Here is a 22,842-nt window from a genome sequence, read left to right on the forward strand (position 1 = left end):
CACACACAGCCTTTTGAAAGTGAGAATTTCTGCCCTTGAAGTGTATCAGATAATGTGTGTCACGGTCATTGGATGCTAACCAGCATATGTAACATTAATATACAGATGATGCAATCCATTCTAAGTAGCCCTGCCTAGTGTTTTTTTTATATTCTAATGCCAATACGCAGTGTCCTTGGCGCTGGAAACCCATTAGTACTCTTAACACAGATTGATAAAGGTTAAACATGATACAAAGTCTGCGATGTACATGGGAAACTACAGGCCACCTATGACAACCATGGTTGATATTCTGAAAGTCCCGTTAAGCTTAGATGCTGATGAGCCTACTGTGTAACATGACAAGACAAAGGAGTTATCTCCGTCTACCAATGTGATGACTGCGCTATAAAAAATGAACTTTGTTTACAACCGAAAACCTTGTGAATGATTGCAGCCTATTGAGATAAAATGCGATTAGTTGCTTAGAGCAGTGCATCATGGGATCTGGCCGCAACCTGCCACAAATGTGCTCCAGGCATCATCTCTTCCTGTTCTGCTAAGTTTGTTTACATTTCTCAGACTCCCAAAGGACTAATATACTGGCTTTAATACTGGAGTTGCTTTTAACCTTTTTTTCATGTTTAAATTTTAGCATGTGATGCTGCAAGTTATTTATTTTATATATGTCATTGTTTATCAGCGTTACAGTTTACAGTTTATATTATTTCACAATTTTTAACCCATGTGTGACATCCCTTGAATATTTTCTTTGTACAAATAACACTAGATAAACATCAATCATGTCTTGTTAATGAATGATCACTCCCCAAAACCCAGACCCAACCATGCCCCAGACCTCGGATGTAAATACAGCAGGGTTGCCTACTTTCAAATGCTCAAAAGGAGACTTTCATTACCAGTTCGGGGGGCGGGGCTTGACTGTGATGTCATTAAGCCCTGCCCCCATTATGGGAAATAGTCAAAATCACTGATCTCCATGGAGGGGGTGGGGCTAAAATGACACACGTGTGTGGTTTTAGCTCCGCCCCCTCCTCTGAGACCCGCAGATTGCGGGGGGCCGGGAGGGGGACTCGATTTTCGGGAGACTCCCGGTAATTCCGGGAGGGTCAGCAATCCTGAAATACAGGAGACAACAAAAATGGGGGGGGGGGGGGGGGGGGGGGCGGTTGGTTGGGAAAGAGTGTTGCCACAAAAATAGTTCTAAATCAAATTATTCACATTACATCATACGATGGTGTCCCTTATTCACATTATGTTACATGTCTCCTTTATTCACATAATTCTGATTTACTTGTTCCCCTCGCGCGTTCACATGGGGGACGATTTTCTCGCAACTGCACATGCGCATAGTCAGTTATGCGTATGTGAAGCTGCTGTGTGCACTTGGCAATGGCGAGTAGATTATTCGCCGGGCACTCGCACACAACAGTGTGGGCGGGGATTCACTCATGGCAACGTCCAGTGTTTCATTGGCTTTCCCATGAAAACGCTGGGCGCTCTCATGGTAATTCCCTGATCACGCGGGTGCGGGGGTGGCTAGCTGACGGCAGTGGATGTAAGCTGCCCGTCTGCTTCCCGCACAGAGCGCCTGCAGATCTGAGACACCACAGATGTGTTTTTAGATCTGCGAGTGCAGGAGAAAACATTCAATGGTTGACGACCATCAAATGATTTCTTCCCTACACCCAAGGCCTGCAAATGGATTTGCAGCTGTGTGGAGGATCGTGGCGTGCAAGGTGGGGGTGAGCGGCGTCTGGGGGACTCGCAAGTTTGTGAAATTCACAGTCTTGTAAGTCAACCAGAATAACCTCCTATGTTACAAGTGACATTTATTCACATTACTTAACTAGTAGCGTCCCTTATTTATGTTATGCCACAAAGTAGTAGCCCTTTACATTAAAAATATTATGCCCATCCCAGTCCCGACACTGCCTGCTGACAAGGAGATCCAGCTCTAGTGCCATCTCTGGGAGTAGAAAATAAGAAGATCAGAACACCATGACCGGCAGCAGGTAGAGTTTGTGTGCCGGGCTGTTGGTAATTAATTAGGTGAAGAGATTGTGGTCCTGATTTCACTCAGCAAGCTGCGAAGAACACAGCTTACCGAGTCCCATTGTGACTGCTCTGCCAACACCGCCCACCGCCCCCCACCCCGATGTGTTATGAAAACACATCCCCTTGCATGTGCCCGTAGCAGAAGAATTAATTTGATGGTCAGTTACCATTGACTTATTTAATCGGCCACGTGGCTCTTATTTGCTGGCTATGGGGAGATAAGGAAGGAGATAACAGCAAGCGGTGTGCGGCCAGACTCCTAAATCAGCCTCTGCCCATAGCAGTCAGTTAGCATCTGTCATTTTATAGATTACTAGCGACCCGCCCCGGCTTCGCACTGGAAGCACTAATTATCTATAGCCAGATGACTTCTGGTGGAGGGATGGGGGCGGTCATGTGACAAAGGCCATTATTCAGATCTGATCGCAGTACAAATTTGTTCTCAAAATGGGCAAAACCATGTGTACTGCAGGTGGGGCAGATGTAACATGTGCAGAGAGAGTTAATTTTGGGTGGGGCGTGTTGAGACTGAAATCTAAATTGCAGTCTAAAAATAAAGCAGCCAGTATTTACCCTGCACAGAAACAAAATAACTCGCACAAATCAAACTCTCTCTGCACATGTTACATCTGCCCTACCTGCAGTGCACATGGTTTTGTCCATTTTGAGAACAAATTTGTACTACGATCAGATCTGAATAAGGGCCAAAGTTTTAGCAGATATCTATAGGTACAGTGCCGATGGTCAATCTAATTCCGTTGCACAACTTTGGTGCGTTTAAGTTGCGAATAAGCATCACCGGTGATCAAACCTTCAATGTTGATACATGCGGTGGCATTCCTGGTGGTTCCAATGAATTAAAAAATTCAATCAGATAATTTACGGTTTGTTCTTCATCCATTACTGTGTCGAGGCAGTTGCAATTGAATTTGCTCATTGAACTTGTTGACATCATCATTTTTTGGTGCCAAAATTGCACGTTCGCACAGCCAATCCGGATTTTTGTAGTTGGTAGTTAGATTTGGGAATACGTTGTCGACAACGGCTTGAATATTCAGTTGCATTTGACGTTGGGCAGAAACGAAATCTCATTCGAGGCGCAATCAATTATTTGCAAAATAAAAAAAATTCTGTTGATTCGATCGCTACCAAACTTCACAGGATCACCCACTGGGCTAATCTTAAGATTGCCTGAAAATTTCATCAAAATCGGTCAGGCCATTTTGGAGTCCATTGGGAACATACACACATTGATTTTTATATACCTGTATATAGATGTTAAATAAATGATAGATACAAGCTGAATAGTTGTAGTATTGGCAAATTCTTCATTTTATTTATTTTAAGCCACCCATACACGTTTTGTACTGTGCAAGGCGATGCACGCCTTTGCATCACACATCACACAGTACAAGAAGTATGTGCTGCCCATACTGTTTGAACTAGATTGCATTCGATCTAGTTAAAATATTCTCTCTGTAAAGTGATGCAAAAGATATATATGTGCTATATCAATAACTGGTAATAACTAGTAATAAATAATAATAATATATGGATGCACAGGTCAGCATTACTGGACTTCTATATGGCTGCACAGGTCAGCACTACTGTACTAATATACAGCAGCACAGGACAGTACTACTGGACTTATATATGGCTGCACAGGTCAGCACTACTAGACTAATATACAGCAGCACAGGGCAGCACTACTGGTACCCTGGGGTACGAGAGCAGACTCACCTGACACCACCACTCACAGACAGACAGAGGTCCGTCCTGCACCTTCTCCTATGCTGGAGTGAAGATGGCGCCAATCGGCGCAGATTTATATAGGAATCAAAATCAGTCAGATTGCGATATGATGATGTTTTGCCTCATTCTGGGATCAGAGTTGGGCTTGGATCCTGTCTGAGATTGTGACGTTTGGTGGGGCTTGGATAAGGCTGGAAATGTGTTTGACATCCCCTTCGACCCAGTGAGTAGTCCCGTGCACATCTGATCAGAGTCCGGAGGTGGGACAGGCTGCACATAAAATCTATCTGATAAGACCCATTGTTGGACATTGCGGATGCTTTCGAGCACCCACGATGTGTTAGGTCCGATCCGTAGGTGTGTGTCAGCAGTGAAGCACCGCTGGCACACCCCAATGTGCACCAGCAGGGTCTGAGCAGCAGCAGAGAGCTGGTAGTAGCATTTGCGAGGTGGCCGGGCGGGAAGCGACTGGTAAATTTAAAAAATATATATATATTTAAAAGACTGGTCGGCTGCTGATTGGCGAATTGAGAGAATTCTCTCATACAATCATATAGGAGGCCGCTGATTGACTGAGGGAATTCTCTCTGTCAATAACCTTCCGGCCAGTCTTTTCAAAATATTTTTACCAGCTCCCTACCGCTGCTTCATGGATCCCGCTGCCCAGACCCTGCTGATCACCAATGCTTGAACCCTGCTGCCCGCCCTCCGCCACTGCCAGCTCCCCAGGAGGCACATCAAATGACAAATCCTAAGAACTCAAGGGCAAATTGGTCCTTAGGACAAGTCTGACTGGTGAATGGGGGCAAGACCAGGACTGAAGAAAAAGCAGGCTTGTAACAATGAAGAAATAGCAGGCTGTAAAACTACAAACAGTAGCAGACTTAATCCGCACAATTTGTCAGACTAAAGGTGGCCATACATCAGAAAGATATTGTACCCAATCATACAATCTCAATCGATTGTAAGATGGATTGTATGCAGATTGTGTGCACATCTTGTGTACACAATCATACAATCAATCATAAGATGGATTGTATGACTGATTGTATGACTGATTGTATGATGGATTGTATGCAGATTGTGTGCACATCTTGTATACATAATCATGCAGAAGATGGATTGTATGACTGATTGTATGATGGATTGTGAGTAGATTGTGTGTCCAAAAACCACCAAGGACTGCTGGGGATTTCAAGGGAAATTGTACACAATCATGAGCGCAATCGATCTTAAGATCGATCTTTCTGATGTATGGCCAGCTTTAGGGCCAGATTCTCTAAGCTTCAAAAGTGATAAACTAGAGAGGGATAAACAGCCAGCCAATCAGTTCCTACCTGACATTTTTCAAACACAGTCTGTGACATGGCAGGTAGGAGCTGATTGGCTGGCTGTTTTTTTCACTCTACATTTTATCACTTTTGAAGCTTAGAGAATCTGGCCCTTAGTGACATACACCTGGTAAGCAGGAGCTCAGGACGCTGTACCCAACTGACAGGTGATAAGTGTTGTACTGGTATCTGTCTGCAATTAATGCACTGCATTTGAACATCCGGGGCTTCACTAATTGGCTGAAGGAAAGCTAGGTGGAATTCCATAGGCTGGCTCTGGGAAGATGGCGGCATCTGACAGACGCTCCCATAATAGTAAAGAAAATCTTGTAAGGAGACGCCACACTGCCCACCACTTGAGCCAGAGGAGAGTCTTTGCAGGACAGATCAGAATTGGACAGGGTGGAGGAGCCCGGGAATCCCCTCAAAATGTTCCAGACGGTTAAGCGCCACCACAGTGACAGAGGGAAATAGAATGAAATAAAACAGCAAGTAACCAGTTACACAGCTATCCTTGGACTGATGCTCTACTCGTGCACAGGGTCCCACAAGTCAGTGAGGAGATCACAGTATATTATTCTTACTTTCATATACAAAATGTTGACACTTAGGGAAGTTGTAGAAAAACCTTTGAAAGTGGAACAATTGCCCATAACATCCAAATAGCTTCTAGCTATCATTTTGTAGAATGTATTTGATGAATGATAGCTACAAGCTGGTTAGTTGCTATGGGCAACACCTCTGATTTACCTCTCAAAGATTCCATATGTTTCTCCCGAAGTTTTATTAAACTATTTATTTATTAGCTGTTTTGCTCTATTCCCTGCTAGATTAGAACATTAGATATGCATGGACAGAAATAATTAGAGATGAGCGGTTCGGAGTCTCCAGAATCAGAACCGCTCTGAACACAGCCCGGCTCGACTTCCGCAAACCGCGAGCGAGAGTTTCCGGCTTAGTTCGGGAATCTGGTGTCGGATTCTCGCAAGACGCCGAGTGTATAAAAGCTTGGCGTCCCGAGAATTTGGCGCCATTTCACAGTCATGCTTAGGCTGCAGATGGGTTTGTGTGCTGGGTTATATATTATTAAGGATGAGCGCCGGGGTCGAAGATTTGGATTTAGATTCGTCGTCGAGATTTGGATTTGTCGAATGGCGGTGAAAAGCTTTGGATTTGGATATTTTTGAAAAATGGTCAAAAAATGCCCAAATCACGTAAGCCCTAGCGTCGTCGCCTGAAAGAAGGAGTATGGAGAGAGTGTAACCGGCTCCAACTTTTAGGTGTTTAACACCTTCTCTATGCCTTGTTAACTGTGGTGTATTTGTGCCGCCTCCTATGGTACGTGACCCTATCCTTTGTTGATTTTATTGTGCCTTATTAAATCAATTTTAACGGATACAAGCACTATGGAGCGCTTGTTTTAATTTGCATTTTAGAAATCCACCTGCAGGACACAGGAATTACCCGTTTGGGTAGAAAACAGAGCTGCCGGGTTATATACCCAAGTGCTGGACTTTTTTTATGAACAGGATCGACCTGGACTGGCACAGACTGTGTGGGACGACAAGTTCCTTATTAACAATTTATTTAATCTTTTTCAGCGCACTGTTTATTTTTTCATTATATATATATATATATATATATATATATATATATATATATATAGTCTTCAAAGTAAACGATGGCACTCACGGATAATAATAAATAATAGACTCAGACGCAAGTTGGTAGTTTAACGTTTCAATTCAACATAGAATTTTCCTCAGAAGGCTTCTGAGGAAAATTCTATGTTGAATTGAAACGTTAAGCTACCAACTTGCGTCTGAGTCTATTATTATTATCCGTGAGGGCCATCGTTTACTTTGAAGACTACACATTGCATCTGCAGAGAGGCACCCGGAGCAGCAATTTATTTGGAGAGAGTGCCGATATCATTGGACTTTATATATATATATATAATTGTACTGGTCGTGTGTTAGGCAGGCTGTCAGTCAGTTTTTCCATTGTTATTTTTTTTTTATTGTGGTGTGTGTGGTCACTGTGGTGTTCTGCACTGCAATCCAATACACCATATACTACTGTCAGAAGCAGACCAAGTTCTGTGTGTGATTTTTCTGCCTCCACAGTCCATGCAGTGTTATAGCCCCAACCATAAAAAAATTACAATATAAAAATACCTTTTGCTGTTCTTTTGGTGTATACTGCACCGCAATAGTATACATCACATTTCCGTGTGTGATTGTTCTGCATCAATGCAATGTTATACAAGCTGTGCATTAAAATACTGAAAGTAAAAAAATCCAAATCAATTGTTTTCATTGTTTGTTTGTACTTCACCAATAGTATACTGTCAGAAGGTCTGTGTGTGATTGTTCGTCCTTCACGCAGCATTATACAAGCTGCGCATTGAAAAAAAATTTTTTTTACTCTTCTTTATTGTTTGTGTGTACTGCACCCCAATACACCATACTGATACTGTCAGAAGTTCTGTGTGTTAATATAACCAGACAGCTTGCTGCAGACCTTGGCCTAAATTGAATGAAAACAACATTGTGAGCTGTAAAGTGGTCAAAATTGTCTGGAAAGGGCTGGAAATTAACGTTAATGAGGTTAATATTACTCTAGGGACAAAAAAAATGCAAAAATTGCTTGATTTGGGCGTTTTTTGACCATTTAAAAAAAAATCCAAATCCGTTCACCGTTGTTTGACAAAGACAAATCCAAATACCGGCGACTAATCCAAATCCAAATCTAAATCTTCTACCCTGGCACTCATCTCTTTAAATAATGTGAGAAGAGAGAAAAGAGAAGTGCCAACAGAGAACATGTCATCTTGTAAGTAACTGTATAATTCACTGGTACATACAATGAGAACACAACGGGGTCACACAACGGGGTCTAGTCATAATCAGTAATGTGGAAATTCTGGTTTTGTATGTTTCTTACAGACGGGCCCATTCATTATTAATGGCCCAATAAGGCTGCCTAATATTTTAAAGCCACCAAAAAGTGTTTTGTTTTTCTTTCTGAATTTGCCTACAGGAACCTACACAACTTTGGCTGGCAATGGTTCCCAAAGCCCCACGCCTTTCTATTTCTAAGAGGTCGAGGCTGCGAAGAAGGATCCTGTCAACTTGTATGCCTCTCTGAATGCAGGTCACTATGCAGACCCGGCAGTGTTAAAAGTATCGCTACTATTTCAGTAGCACTGTTAGAGATCACAGAGACAGATGACTTAATTAACTTTCCCAGCACCAGAGCAATAGGCTCCCCCCAAAAATAGGGCAAAATGTCATATAAACCATATTGCTGAAGAACAAACAAGGCCGGGGATAAATCATTAGGTTGATGGTGTCTAGTCGGGCCACTATTGGTTGACAGTCAAACGGTCGACACATGAAAAATTTCGACTTGCATTAGGTCAACATGGTCAAGCAAAGGATTGACATGAAATGGTCGACATGAGTTTTTCATGGTTTTTGGTGTCTATATTCTACCGTATAACTACCCCACTCAAAGTTTTCTATACAGTACAGGGCAGTACATATGGTGTAATGGTTAGCATTACTGCCTTATAGCACTGAGGTCATGGGTTTGATTCCCACCATGGCCCTATCTGTGTGGAGTTTGTATATTCTCCCTGTGCTTGCGTGGGTTTCATCCGGGTACTCCGTTTCCCTTCCCAATCCAAAAATATACTGGTAGGCTAATTGGCTCCCAACAAAATTAATCCTACAATGTCTGTGTGTTTGTAGCTCCACTGGGGCAGGGACTGATGTGAATGTTCAAAATATTCTCTGCAAAGTGATGCGGAATATGTATGCACTATATAAGAAACTGTTAATAAATAAATATACAGATACTTCTTGGTTAGCCCATTATAATATTGAAGAGACATTCATTTGTTATTACACTTAGCACTCTCATGTGCATGAAGCTCATTCACTGGATGCAGAACCTATAAATGTGTTTCTCCCGGAACTGCCACTGGGTGGCGCACAATGCATCTATTGAAGACTCAATTTCCCTGGCTCGTAGCTGTTAAAAACTGAAGTTCTTCTGCAAAGAGGAAATTACCACATAACTCTCTGCACCGCAATGAATGACCCTACCATGGCACGTGTGTACATTCACTGCCACCATCTTGTTCCATAAGCCTATCTGCTTAGCTTTGAAGCAAATCGATCAAGGCACCAAAGGGAACTTTGTTGACAATGATCAACCATGCTGCACAAAGTCCACCGGGTTTATTAAGATGCGATTGGAGGTGCGCATTGCACCACAAAGTACTTGGAGGGTTGTGAGGGGGCAGCAATGGCCTCCATTTGTTAGAATGGATGCATGTCTCTGCCGGTTTAAGGGGGAGTGAAGAGGCAAGCGATCTCTGTGGTTGTATGCAAATTGCTTATAAGCAGTCTACTTGTAATACGGTATATTATTTCTGCTGTATTATAATACAGTGCTATCTGCTACATTACCATACAGCACTTGCCACTATGTCCACGTTAATTTTACTGTGTAAAAATGGCACATACATTTAGAATACCTTTGTAGAATGACTTTATCATTTGTAATAATATCCTGCCAACAAGTTTCCACAAACTGTATACAAAAATGACACCAGTTTAAAAAAAGCACGTTTATTAAAAAAATAAACACTATGTTCTACAGTGTCAGTTCATTAATAAATATATTAACATACAGTTTAGTAGTCATTAAATTAACAAAGAAAGAAAGACTAGCTTGTAATTAAACTATATACATATACCTACAAAAAAAAAAAAAAAAACAACATCAAAATATTCCAGGAGAACACATTGGAATACATAGGATGATATAAAAAAAATGATTTTAGCACACAAAAAGTTTGATAGAAGTGAAAATGTAAAAAATCATTATTTTAAACAATGCTGGCACAACACAGCCACTGTCACAACAGTATACTTAAAATCAAAAAGTTATTTCCAAATTCAAATAAAAAACAAGCAAACCAGTTAAACTGATATAAATCAAAATTCCTGTTCCGTGGGAAGTCTTATCTCAATGTTAATGATAATCTCTTTATATGCTGTATGAAAAAGCTATCTTAAAAACCATGGCTAAAATAGATAACGTGGTTTAGGCGTTCAGCTTTTAAACACGTAGAAAACCAGATGTGGGATTTTCATTTGGTTAGTAACTAATTTTGATGAAAGAAGTGAAGATTTGGGACATTGTAGAATGGTTTTAGAATGGGAGAAAATGACATTTTATGCAAAAACTATAGAAAATATAATCTCTAGGATCTAAAAAAAATAATAACAGGTGACAGGTCCTTTACCGTAATGCAAAAACATGGAAAAATTTAGTTGGTCGAAAAATATTGCATTTTCTTTCCATCTTAATGTATTCAATGTAAATGATGTGACAGAAACAGGTAAATTATACAAAGCATAACAAGATCCATATTAGTTTTCATGATATATGACCGGATATACTTAGAAGCACATTTTGTACTCTGGAAATAAGTTTGAAAAAAAAAATCTTTCAATATTTAGTTTGGAAATTAATAAGAAACTATTTGAAGATTGACGATGAAAGCATTGACTGCAAATGTCATTGAAATCTCATGGCTCTAATGTAATTATCCCATTGCTGCACATCCTTGTAACTATTCCAAGAAGAAAAACACAGAACTGAACCACAATTTGTATTGTAAAGAAAACCATGCATTATTCTAGTCCAGTTTATTCCCTGATTAAATTAGGCAATTTGGGGGCATGGTGGGAAAGTGATAGGAAGGGGGAGATGCATCAAGTCATCAAAAGAGGTCAAGTGAATTGCCCATAGATTGGGTTTTCTGTTCTTAGCGTGGGATGCAGTGTAAATCCCGGCGGTCAGGATCCCGGCGTTCAAAATCCCGACGCCGAAATCCCGACCGCCGAAATCCCGACACTTTCTCCCTCCGGGGGGTGTCCACGACACCCCCGGAGGGAGAATAAATTAGTGGGCCGAGCATAGCGAGGCACCGGGCCCGCTGCGTGGCGAGCACAGTGAGCCCGCAAGGGGGGGCAATCCACGTCCCCCCCTTGTCGGGATTTCGGCGGTCGGGATTCCGGCGTCGGAATTTTGAACGCCGGGATCCCGACCGCCGGGATTTAATACTGAATCCCTTAGCGTGGCCATGTCCATGCGTTTGCAAAAGGGGACATGGAAACTGCTTATGTGGGCGTGATTTCACAGCATGCTTCCATGTCCCTGTATGTTGGTTGGATGAGCAGAACATTGGGAGGCGGGGCTGTATGGCCAGTCACTTTCTCCAAATGCTGGGCAACCAGGCAGAGTCATTGGAGGCTGGACTGCTTGGCAAGTCCCTCTCTGTGCATGTGGCCAGCGCGACCCATCAGCTAGAAGCGCCAGGTAGCCAGTCCAGCAATGGAATCAAGGGACACAGTATATTACATTGGAAACCAACTTGTCATGACTTCAGCCATCTTATTCAAGCAAAGTATTAATATTTCATTTGATTTTGTGGACAATTAAAAGGTAAAAACTGGCAAACCGTCTTTACTGATACATGCAATTGCAGAAACAAAATCCTGGTAATCTGTGTATGCTGACATGCATTTTGCCATTCATATAGAAATCAAACAACAAATTTACAGATGGCAAATGCATAAAGCTTAAAACCAACACATTGGACAAAAACAATGTTTCAAAAACAATACCAATGTTTTTGGGAATGAAAGTGGTCATACATTTGTACACAATAGTAAAAAATTAAATATGATTTGAATCATAATTCAGTCTTCAAAAAAGTATTAAACTGTAATTTTTATGGCATTTAAAAAATAGCCCCAACAAACAAACAAACAAATCTTATTATTTAGGTTTTTTTGCATCTATTCCAAAATGTCTGTCTCTCTAAGTCAAATGTATTTACTTTGTAACTGTAAAAATAAAACTGATAAACATGTATAAATCATTGTATTTGCTATATACTCTGTATGTACGAGTGGTCTATTGCTATTTTGACAAATTAAGACATGGGACCAAATGTATTAGGTGCAAGAATCAAAAAGTGAGAGAAAATGGCATTTTCCCCATTTTTTAACGCGGCAATCATTTACAATGAAAAACCAGGTTGATTTTGCCGTGTAAATGGTTGCCACTTTAAAAAAATATTGGGAAAACTCCCGATATCTCTCACTTTCTGATTCTCACAACCTATTACATTTGGCCCATGATATCTTATTAAGTTCAGTTTGATCCATTGTTTCATTTTGAAAGCCTAGTTTGTCTTCCATCCGTACATTGAAAAAAAAAATCAAATTTATTGGAATCATTTTAGAAAGCAGCAACTGATTCAATTAAAAAGCAAATATTTTCTCAACTTAAAATAAATAGTTGTCATCCTTCTGTCACTCGGTAAAAAGAATGTCTGTTTCTGATTGGTGACAGAGGCTTATCCTTTGTCGGTTACCCTATAATTCAGAGAAGGAATGTTGTAATCAAAACAATGATGGAAGCAGATATGCACAAAATTAAACAATGTTTTCTGGCTACTTTGTATTCCCCAGACTATTATTTTTTCTGTAGCACATAGATTACACAGATTTGAAGTTGGTTGATAAGAAAGTTTTGCTCTACCGCGGACTTGATTACTGTATAGTCTTCCTTGTGAGAAATTACTTTAACACAGACCAGATATAAGAATTTGTCACCCGCTAGGAATTCCATCTGTCTCAGCTTCCTGACTCGCTGTCTACTATTTGGAATGAAAGGATCATTTTTTCCTGTCCTCACACAGCACTAAGAATGCGTAAATCAATTTCACAAAATTCAATTAAAAAATAACCGAAATATGCAGATAACAAAAAAAAAAATGCCCTTCTTTTCATGTCACGGTACCACTATTCACAGCAATGCAAGCACATGTATCACATCGCCTTTGCAGACCTGCCAAATTGAACTTGGCTGTTTGGTAACCCTAAGGAGTGATTGACCCAGATGACCTTGTCACACTGTTCGGAACCTGCAGTGGTCTTGGTGGGCAGTCTGCATGGGTTCTATCTGTAGAATGACAGACCGCAACGGGGAGACAATTCCTGATCTGGACCAGAATTTATGTAACGCACACATCATTATACTATGTCATACATTATACTCCACATCCTAATGGGCTGCACTGTGTGTAAGTGATGTACAATTCACTAGAAGTACATGACCACATAATAGCAGTTTTAGCAAATGTAGAAATATACCTATACCATCAACTCATGTGTGGCAGGCCATGTGTGGTGGGCTACACACAAAGGGAGCTTATATGATACAATGAAAACATTCTGCAGATGCTGATTAAGGCTCTACTCAACATAACTGCACTCTGGAGTATATGATGTCATACAGTATATTGTCAAACCTTCAAGAGATAAGTGGAGAAGTTTTTTTTTATAGCAGCCAATCAGCTTCTAAATTAAAAATTTAAATCTCTTCAGTAGAAGCCTGGTGAGGAGATGCTACTTAGTGCAGGGGGCAGGGCTGAGCTGAACATCACTCGACTCTCCCCCCAAAATGTTGCTTTTCACAGGTGTATGGGATTGTTGGAGCTAAATGATGTAAAATTGCATCATTTAGCCCCACCCCCTCCATAGAGAACCAGGAATTCAGGCAGGATATATGAGATCTGGCCACTCTTCCATGAGTGTGGGAGACTGTTGAAAAAAATGTGTGTCTTGCGGCATAGTAGACAAGTATGTTCTAAATGTCACATCTGACACAGTTTGTAAAATGACAGAAGCTGATGCTATATGCCGCTCCCCGCTTTATATTTTTTCAAGGTTTAAAACATCTCATGAGTGATCTAGCACACCAGTACCATGGTCAAACATCAGGCTGCTTAAGTGACTTGCCATAATAAAAACGTTGTTTGTCGATGGAATCACTAACACATAAATAGTTTTACAGATGCATTTTCCCATCTTAATATTAACTGACCTCGTGTTTGTAGTGTTCAGTTCAAGAGACACCAAATGCAAACAAACAAATAAATGCCATTTATAACTTACAAATGATACTACGTATATCACTCTTCATTATCTATACACATAATAAGGAATAAAATAAATCGGCATTAGAGTGGTCTTCTAAGAAAGAGGCAGATGTGTTAAGTCTGGTAAAGTGATAAAGCGGTAATAAAGTGGACGGTGAAACGCATCAGCCAATCAGCTCCTGTCATTTTTTAAATCCAGCTGATTGGCTCTTGCATTATCACCTTTCACTTTATCACTTTACCAGGCTTCATACATCTGCCCCGAAGTCTCTTACATTCCAAATAGCATAGTCTGTTATATGACTGCAACTCCTTACTGTCCCAAAATATAAGTATCTGAAACCAATATAGACCACAAAATGATGGCGCATGGTTGGCCTTCTGCTAGTCAATACAATTGTAGTAATCACTGATTTTCAAATATAAATCACACGTGACCGCATATTATTCTGTACAATACAAAATGTTGCTACTAGGATAATCCAAGCTTCAACATGAAGAAAACTATGTACTAAGCTTTTGAGAAAAATAAAAGGGGAGAGAGACAAGGTACTAACAAACCGGATCATAACTGCCAATTTTCAAACTAAGTTTGTAACATGCCTGGAAATTGTTGGCAGATACTTTACCTCTCACCAAGACTTAAAACATACAGTAGGCCCCCAACAGACTTATCAATCCTTTTAAACAAGACAAGGGGGCATATGTAATAGGGATTGGTCAAGGTGCGGGATGCAGGACAATCTCAGACTTTTTTTTTAAACCAAAATAATTTGGCAAAACCAGGTTGGTTTTGCCTTTATAAAAGATCACTATTCGTATACTGTAGGTGGAGGATACACACAGCTCCACATGGATGACTAGTTATACCCACGGCAATGACTACTCAAATGAAATAAACAAAAAGATTATTGAAGAAGAAAAATTAATATGAACAAATCATTCTGGCAGAGCCACACACATTTTGTATTCATACTCCTTTGATAATAACAGTTTTTGTGATAAAATAAGAGATTTTATCGCTGCTTGATGATGATGTTCTACCTACAGTACGTTTAGGTAGAGCAAGCTTACGAGGTTGCAGCTGTCACTCCCCGGTTTGTAAAGGTAGAACTCTGGCCTCTGGCACCCTTACCGTCTTCTCAATGCAATATAAACTGTGGCTAGCAGTATAAAGAGTATAAGTTGCTGCATCAGGAGACCTCTTGTGCTCCAAAGAAAATCATAAGCTTAAGGGGCCCATTTCTTAAAGTAGCCAAAAAGATTATTTTTTCATCTGTCTTTTACAGAATAAATGAATGGAGCCAGTTATCATGAAGGTAATGAAGAGGATATCACTTTTATTTACTGCTTACCAGCATTAATCCTGACTGCTAGTCATTAGCGGTGGGATCAGTAGTGGTAGGGAGGGCACAGCCGCTGTCTCCACACTGGGGTAACATTGAACTGTTACTCATGAGTCAGAAACATCACTATTGAGAAGCAATTGGGGCACTACGATGAATAGACCATTGAATCTTGTCTTGTAGACTTGCTAACAAGACAGTTATACTACTGAGCACTGCAATTTTTATTTTGGGCACCTACAGATGGAGCCTTCTTCAGCTAGCCTTCTCTGAATAGCCATGGTAAGCCACGGTGAGCCAAGAGACAAAAAGAGAAAGGAAAGCAGCGCTCAAATGATAGAAATAGGTGAATCAATTTAAATTAATACATTTTAATAGGACATGATATAATTGTCAATAAAAATATTAAAAATAAATGAAGAATATGTTATAAAAACAACAGCAATGGTTTCCAGATAACATGATGTAAATAGAATGACCCAAGGTTGGGTTAGTATAACCTGCACTGTCCACAATAGCAGCAGTCCTGGTTTTAATGGAAACCGGGACTGCTGCTATTGTGGACATTGCAGGTTATACTAACCCAACCTTGGGTCATTCCATTTACATCACATGATTTGGAAACCATTGTTTATTCTTAATTTATTTTTAATATTTTTATTGACAATTATATCATGTCCTATTAAAATGTATTCATTTAAATTGATTCATCTATTTCTATCATTTGAGCGCTGCTTTCCTTCTCTTTTTGTCTATTGTCTACTAGGGGACTGACCATCCCCTTAATAGCAGCGGCTTTAAATTTAGTGACTTTTGAATAAAGCGCTCTGTAGTTCTTTAACCAAGTGTTAAACAACTGTGGTTTATGGTGAGCCAAGTAAGGGAATAGCAAATGATTAAGTCTGACAGCTCTGGCTCACTTAATCCTTTTAAAGGGCTAGATGAGGATGGTTCTATCTGCAGAAGGGCCATTTAGGATAAAATGGAAACGTGGTATTTTCTAAAATACCTGTTCAGCAGTATCCTATTATGATATGCTATAAATGAATTTCTAAATGTTTTGTATTTCGAAAACCCTGAATAATCCCTGGTGGGTACTCTAAAGTGGAAGACAATTTTTGGTTTTATATATCAATAAAAACAGAATTTATCAAAGAAAACAAATAAGAATTATTGCTTTTTTCCCTGAGTACAATCCACAATGGTTTAGACAAAAAAAAACATATTATAACCCCATTTAACCCTTTGAGAGAGATGCACAAAATATCCCCTAAAAATGCCAGCGTCGCTCACATTTGTTATATAAAATTAAATGAAAAAATGTTGTATATATTTCCTATATAAAGGGAAACATGATGAATAAAAATGATTGCTTGGCAGTTTTCACACCTATTTTGACAAATTCACTTGGTACTCAAAGGGTTAAAACAAATCTGGCTTTGGTTTTTGAGTCGTCACACCATGCAATACAAATGCCATATAAAAGTTATTTGGCCAGGGCTCTTTGTTACTGATAAATTCACAGAGCGGAAATACAGTACATCTGTGGCCGCAGTTCCGTGACCCGCCGGCACTGCCTACCAGATGTGCCAATCACTGGCTAGCGATGACCAGTGATCAATGGGGGAATTAAACATGCTAATAATGTCCAAATTACTCAATTCTGACCAAAACCACTTGGTCTCTGATATCTGCTGGGTCACCTCCATTTCTGGTTGCAGATCAGCCTCAATATGGAGGTTGCTGTGCTGCTGGATTTACCATGCTCCGGAATATGAAAAGCTTGGCCGTGAATGCTGACACCATCTCAAGATGGCTTAAGCTTATAGCAGCCTATGGGCTACTGTATTGGGGAATCTTTTTGAAGATCCTGATCCCATTCTGTTGCACGCGATGGCTGTGCATGCGGAGAAAGACGGATAAGAAGCCAGAACAGCTTCTTATCAGAACAACATTTCAGACAAGAAATTATTGTTGAAGTTTCATGAAAATGTACGTCGTAAATTTAGGAATTAAATATTTATCACATCTGCAATAAAGCTGTGATAATTATGCCCCTTTAACACCCAAATGCCTAATTAACCACATAAGGGATTTTCAGCAAACTTTTTGCTGCGTGTTGTCATGGGTCAAGGATACAAATATGAAATCTTTGCAAAAAGAACAATATATGAATTGCCAATTAAAAACAATCAAATCCTTTATCTAGCCCCAGTGATTACTCTGGAGTGTAATCACTCTGGAATTTTCGGATGATCTACACTTATGCTCCGTCAGTACACTTATGCTCCAGTATACAACAGTATACATATAAATTACAACTTTAAGTTATCAAACGTAGCGGAGACCAATGTTAATCCAATAAATAGTGTAAAATAAGTCTTATGTTACATCATAATGATATATACTGCAACAGGAGCAAATCAGGTTGTTGACCATAATACTGAATAACTAAATCTGTACCTAACACGGCCACACATATTATACCAAAATTGGTCAATTTTAATCTTTCAGTAGGTTAGGCGTAAACAAAATAAAAAAAATATATATATAAATAAAAACAATGGATCTATGCCTAGCTGGTAGATTAACATTGCTTAGAATAATCATTTGGAACGGTATACCTCTATATTTTCATTTGGCTGCTACACCTAGGTCTAATCTGTACTCAATACACATAGTACAACAGTATATTTTTTTATATTTTTGAGTTATTTGAACAAATTATATGTTTATCCATTTGCATTTTTTTTGTTTTTAAGTTTTTGTCATTTTGGATAAATAGTAAGCTTTTGTCAGGAAATGGCTATTTACATATTTATCTACAGAATTGTATTTTCTTTTTATGAACTTGCAATTTAACTTATTAATGTCTACATTTTAGCACCCTAAAGTTATACTTTCCTTTTTTTTTCAGGAAATACCAGTAAAGAGGTACCAACCTCTCCATCGAGTGCACATAAATTCTTGCTAAAGTGTAATCAGTGCTTTGCTTTAAAAAAAAATAAAAAATAAAAAACCCCACAAAAATAAAGTGCTACATTCATACAACCATGTACCGTACAGTAGTAATGCACTTGGATCTGTTAGAGCAGCTAAAATTGTAAAAACAATCACTACGTAGTTGAATGACCATAGGTCGGTTCCCAAATCTACCGACCAAAACACACAGAGAAAATAACATGGAAAAACTGACTGCTGTGTGTCATTATTTCCAGAATGTCACAGTCCTTTGTTATTATCTGAATTCCCCCATGGAAATAAACGTCCATTGTTGTATCCGCTTGCCTGGTGGCTTCACCCATTTATGGGACTTTGTTTTGAAAGACTTCTGTTGGAAAACTCTGATCGGTCACAGAATCCAAAGTACGCCATGCGAACGGCGTCGCCTAACATCAACATTTAAATGTTCTTAAAACTTGTACTTGAAAGCTTCATGTACTGCCAGTTTGCTAATGCTGATATTAATGTCTTCTGGTTTTTCCCGGGTGTAAGTTACTGTCTTTGAGTACACATTGTGCAAACCATTTTTATCCTTTGGGAAAACAATATTATTATTATTATTTTAGAAAACAAAACAAAGTAAAAAAAATACATACAAAAATTGATTGGATGTGAATGCTTACCTTCGTTGATGTAGACACCCTATATTCAGATGAAGATGTTTTCCGGTTATTTCTACTTTGTAGACTAATGAATCTAATTATAAGTACGGAGAGAAAGCCAAGTATGAATGTTGCGGTAAAGATGATAAAAAACATCTTCAAGATCCGAGGGTCTGAGAAGCATTCTGGAGAAAAGAAGATGCAGACAGTTAACTAAGATAATTCATTTATAACATGTGTTTGATGTAATAATATTCGGACAGAATGATAGTAATGTAACCATGACATTATAATGACTTGACTCAAAAGGAATGTTGAGAACATATTATTTTGTACAGTAACCAATATCACTAAGCTGCTCTGCTGATTGCCATGATGTGGACAAATCTGGAGAAAGGAAATGCATGGAGAATGAAACATAAACGTAGGCACAATGACATGAAACTCTAAAGCTGGGTACACACTAGAGCGGCGGGGAATCATTCCAACATCCCTATCAGCTCAGATCACCCGTACACACTGGAGCGATGAAGGACTCTTCCATCCCTCATTAAGGTACTTATATGTTAGTAGGGCGCCCAATTAGCATACGGACGGTAACGTAGCACAATTGCATCGCATCGCATGGGCCATTTTAAGTGATTACTTTACATGTATTCCGCGTCCCCTCGCCACGCTTCAGGCTCGGTGGCTCGCTGCGCTCACCACACTATCTAAAATCAACTCCACGCCTACGTGGATAGTGGGGGTATGAAAAGGTCAGAGGACGTGTTCCGCCGTCGCTCGCCATGCTTCGGGGTGGCATGGATAGGGGGGAGGGGGGTGCGTAAAAGCTATTTTTAGGACAAACAATCATATTATTGTATACCTAATGTAATGGCATCGCACACCGGATAAAATCGCATGCGATTTTGCGGCAGATGCGATGCGATACCTTGGGGGCACACAGAGCAGTGAATAAATTACATTAAAAATCGAATCGCATGGCACTAATATGGCCCATGTGATGCGATTTCCCTACGCAGAATAGCCCACTAAGCAAATAGCTTAGTGGGCACCCAACTAACATATAAGTACCCTCATTAACATGCATGTGTCACTAGTGGTGTCACTAGGTTTAACGAGCAGCAGGTTAAATCTAGCAATGGCGCAAGCGACAACGGGAGCATGCATATCGTTCATACACACTGAGTGATATTTGCATTATACCGATCAGTCTGGCTGGATAGCATATCCCCCAGTCTATATCTGGCTTTACACATGCATCCGTTCCAGGAGAACACAAAACATTGCAAATCGGGAGTAGGTTGGATAAAGTCAGGAGGGCAATGGTCGACTCCAGAGACAATCGTATAGTTTAAGAGCGGCACAGGTCAGAAATGGGAAGAAGTGAGAAGAAGGAAGGATGGGATAAAGAGACTATATACGGTACTTGTGTAATATCTGGGCGCCCGATTTTCTCATTGTATTACAGCGCATCGCCCGAAGCGTGTCGAGCGCACGCAGAATACATGTAAAGTTATCAGCGGCTGCTCGCCACGCTTCGGGCTTTTGTTGACCTACTGCTAGTGGTGGGTAGAGATTAGGGAGAGCTTTGTGTGTTTATAGCTTGCTGTTTTGCTTTAATTTGGCATCTTTATTTCCTACATTTCCCACTCTCCCTGTTGGTTAATTATGTTGGCTTTATGAACATCTGGCAGTAGAGAATGACCCCCTATTTATTTGTGCACCCATTCAATACACTAGACAGGCTGCATTCACCCTAATTTGATCAGAATTATCACCCTTCCTTTGGGACCTGGGGTGTAATATTGGTATGGGAGGCAGGCGGATACCCATCACTTCACTGTAATTGCTGATAGGGCAAATCGGAATGCACGCTACACCCAGAATACATACAGCGAAGACTTGTGCCCTCACTGCTGTAACAGTACAGAGATGCTCCCGAAAAAAAAAGCACTGAAACGGAATAACCTACATAAATCAACGTTTCAAATTATCTCTGTCTTCAGGATCATAACATACAAATGTAAAATTTCTACCCCTTCTGTGTCACTCCTGTCTGTCTGCCCCTCCCCTTTGGAATGTAAGCTCTCATGAGCAAAGACCTCTCTCCTCATGTACTTTTCTTAGAATATATACTTTCGTTTTGCAAATAATTAGTGATAGGTAGATAAATAATAAATTGATAGAGAAATTTGTCAAAAGAAGTTATAGGACGTAAACTTTTTTTTTTGCAATGGAGACAAATAGTTGCTATCCAAAAAAACTTTAATGGAGCTTCCCAACAAAAGAGTCAAGTTTTGAAAAGAAAACTCTGATTTTTTTTTTTTTAAAAGCAATAATTTACATGGCATGGTTTTGCCTTGTAAATGATTGCCCCTTTAAAAAAACAAAACAGCATCTGCTAGGCCACCAAAATGGAAAACGATTAAATTTGGATGATTGTAAGCTCTGAGGAGCAGGGCCCTCTTGCCTTATGTGCTTCTCCTAATCTTATTCAAACCATCCTATAGACAATACTCCTTTCAACTGCATCAAATCCCTTGGTTTTCTGCCATCCTGATACTTTTGTCACTGTTGTTTGCTAATGCAGCTACGTTTATATACCCTTTATTAGTTGTGCATTGGATGCACTATATAGGTATATACACACTACAGTAGATCATATTGTAACATTTTCGGCATATCATCTAGAACACACTATGACTGAAGGTGTGTCCAGAGGACAATGGACATTGTTTGTGAGAGCCATGCTTTACTAAACATTACAGCGTGTAGGGGGATGTAGTGTAACGTGTAGTGAAGTACAGTGTGTAGGGGGATGTAGTGTAACATGTAGTGTAGTACAGTGTGTAGGGGGATGTAGTGTAAAGTGCACTGTAGTACAGCGTGTATGTAGTGTAAAAACACATTACAGCGTGTAGGGTGGATGTATTGTAATGTGTATTGTAGTACAGTGTGTAGGGGGATGTAGTGTAACGTATAGTCTAGTACAGCGTGTAGGGGGATATAGTGCAACGTGTTGTGTAGGGGGTGTAGTGTGTAGGGGGTGTAGGGTGTAGTGGGGATGTAGTGTGACATGTAGTGTAGTCCAGTGTATAAGGGAATGTAGTGTAATTTAGCATGTAGTGCACATTTTCTGTATATTTGAAAATCTTTATTTTTTATTTTTTTTATTTATTTATTTTTTTATTATTAATTTATTTATTTAATTTGTGTCATCACATACTTGGAAACCCCCCCCCATAGAAATCCTGCGTTTGCCCCTGGTGGAGGTCTGAAAATCTTCAGAGATATTTGTGGTGAAACACTGCATTCTCCATAAAACTTTCATCAGGTAGTTCAGTAGTTTGTAATTGCTTCTACCAGTAATAGAACAGGGCGGCTGCACATTATCAGTCATCAATTTGTAAGATTATAATTACTTCTTTAATTCCCCTGGCTTCCTAAACACAATAGAATGCTGTTAATAAACCGAAGGAGGAACAGTCTGGCTGACAGCACAAGACCTTTTGATAACCTTAACATATTTGGGATAATGAAAAATCGTGTTGTTGTAAGGCTACAAATGACTTTGCTCTCCGTTTATCAGACTGCATGACCTTGCAGTTGATGGTGACCTTTTGAAACTTTGAAGTGTGTTCATGTGGTCTGGAATTCATCTAGACCTAATCATATCTTAGGCTACACAACCGTCTTGATGTTAAAGAATGGTT

At 39.8% G+C, this 22,842-nt stretch overlaps 1 protein-coding gene and 1 long non-coding RNA gene across 3 annotated transcripts in view; one reads left to right on the forward strand and one right to left on the reverse strand.

Moving 5' to 3' along the window:
- LOC146081143 (uncharacterized) overlaps nt 1-20,564 on the forward strand; it is a 76,110-nt gene extending 55,546 nt beyond the window's left edge. Inside the window, exon 3 of one of the 2 annotated variants that reach the window (XR_014475073.1) lies at nt 18,436-20,564. This is a non-coding gene — a long non-coding RNA (uncharacterized LOC146081143). Of the gene's footprint in view, nt 1-8,183; nt 10,992-18,435 lie in introns of those variants that run through there. The other variant, XR_014475072.1, reaches the window with a different exon arrangement.
- Nucleotides 16,251-22,842, reverse strand: part of ITGB8 (integrin subunit beta 8) — a 135,779-nt gene continuing 129,187 nt past the window's right edge. Inside the window, exons 13-14 of the mRNA XM_083189134.1 lie at nt 19,145-19,308; nt 16,251-19,053 (exon numbers count right to left, since the gene is read on the reverse strand). Coding sequence (XP_083045260.1) covers nt 18,931-19,053; nt 19,145-19,308 — 287 coding nt within the window. The 3' untranslated portion in view covers nt 16,251-18,930. The remainder of the gene's footprint in view (nt 19,054-19,144; nt 19,309-22,842) is intronic.

Source organism: Crinia signifera, chromosome 5 (genome assembly GCF_055691185.1).
Source record: "Crinia signifera chromosome 5, ASM5569118v1, whole genome shotgun sequence".
NCBI lineage: Eukaryota > Metazoa > Chordata > Amphibia > Anura > Myobatrachidae > Crinia > Crinia signifera.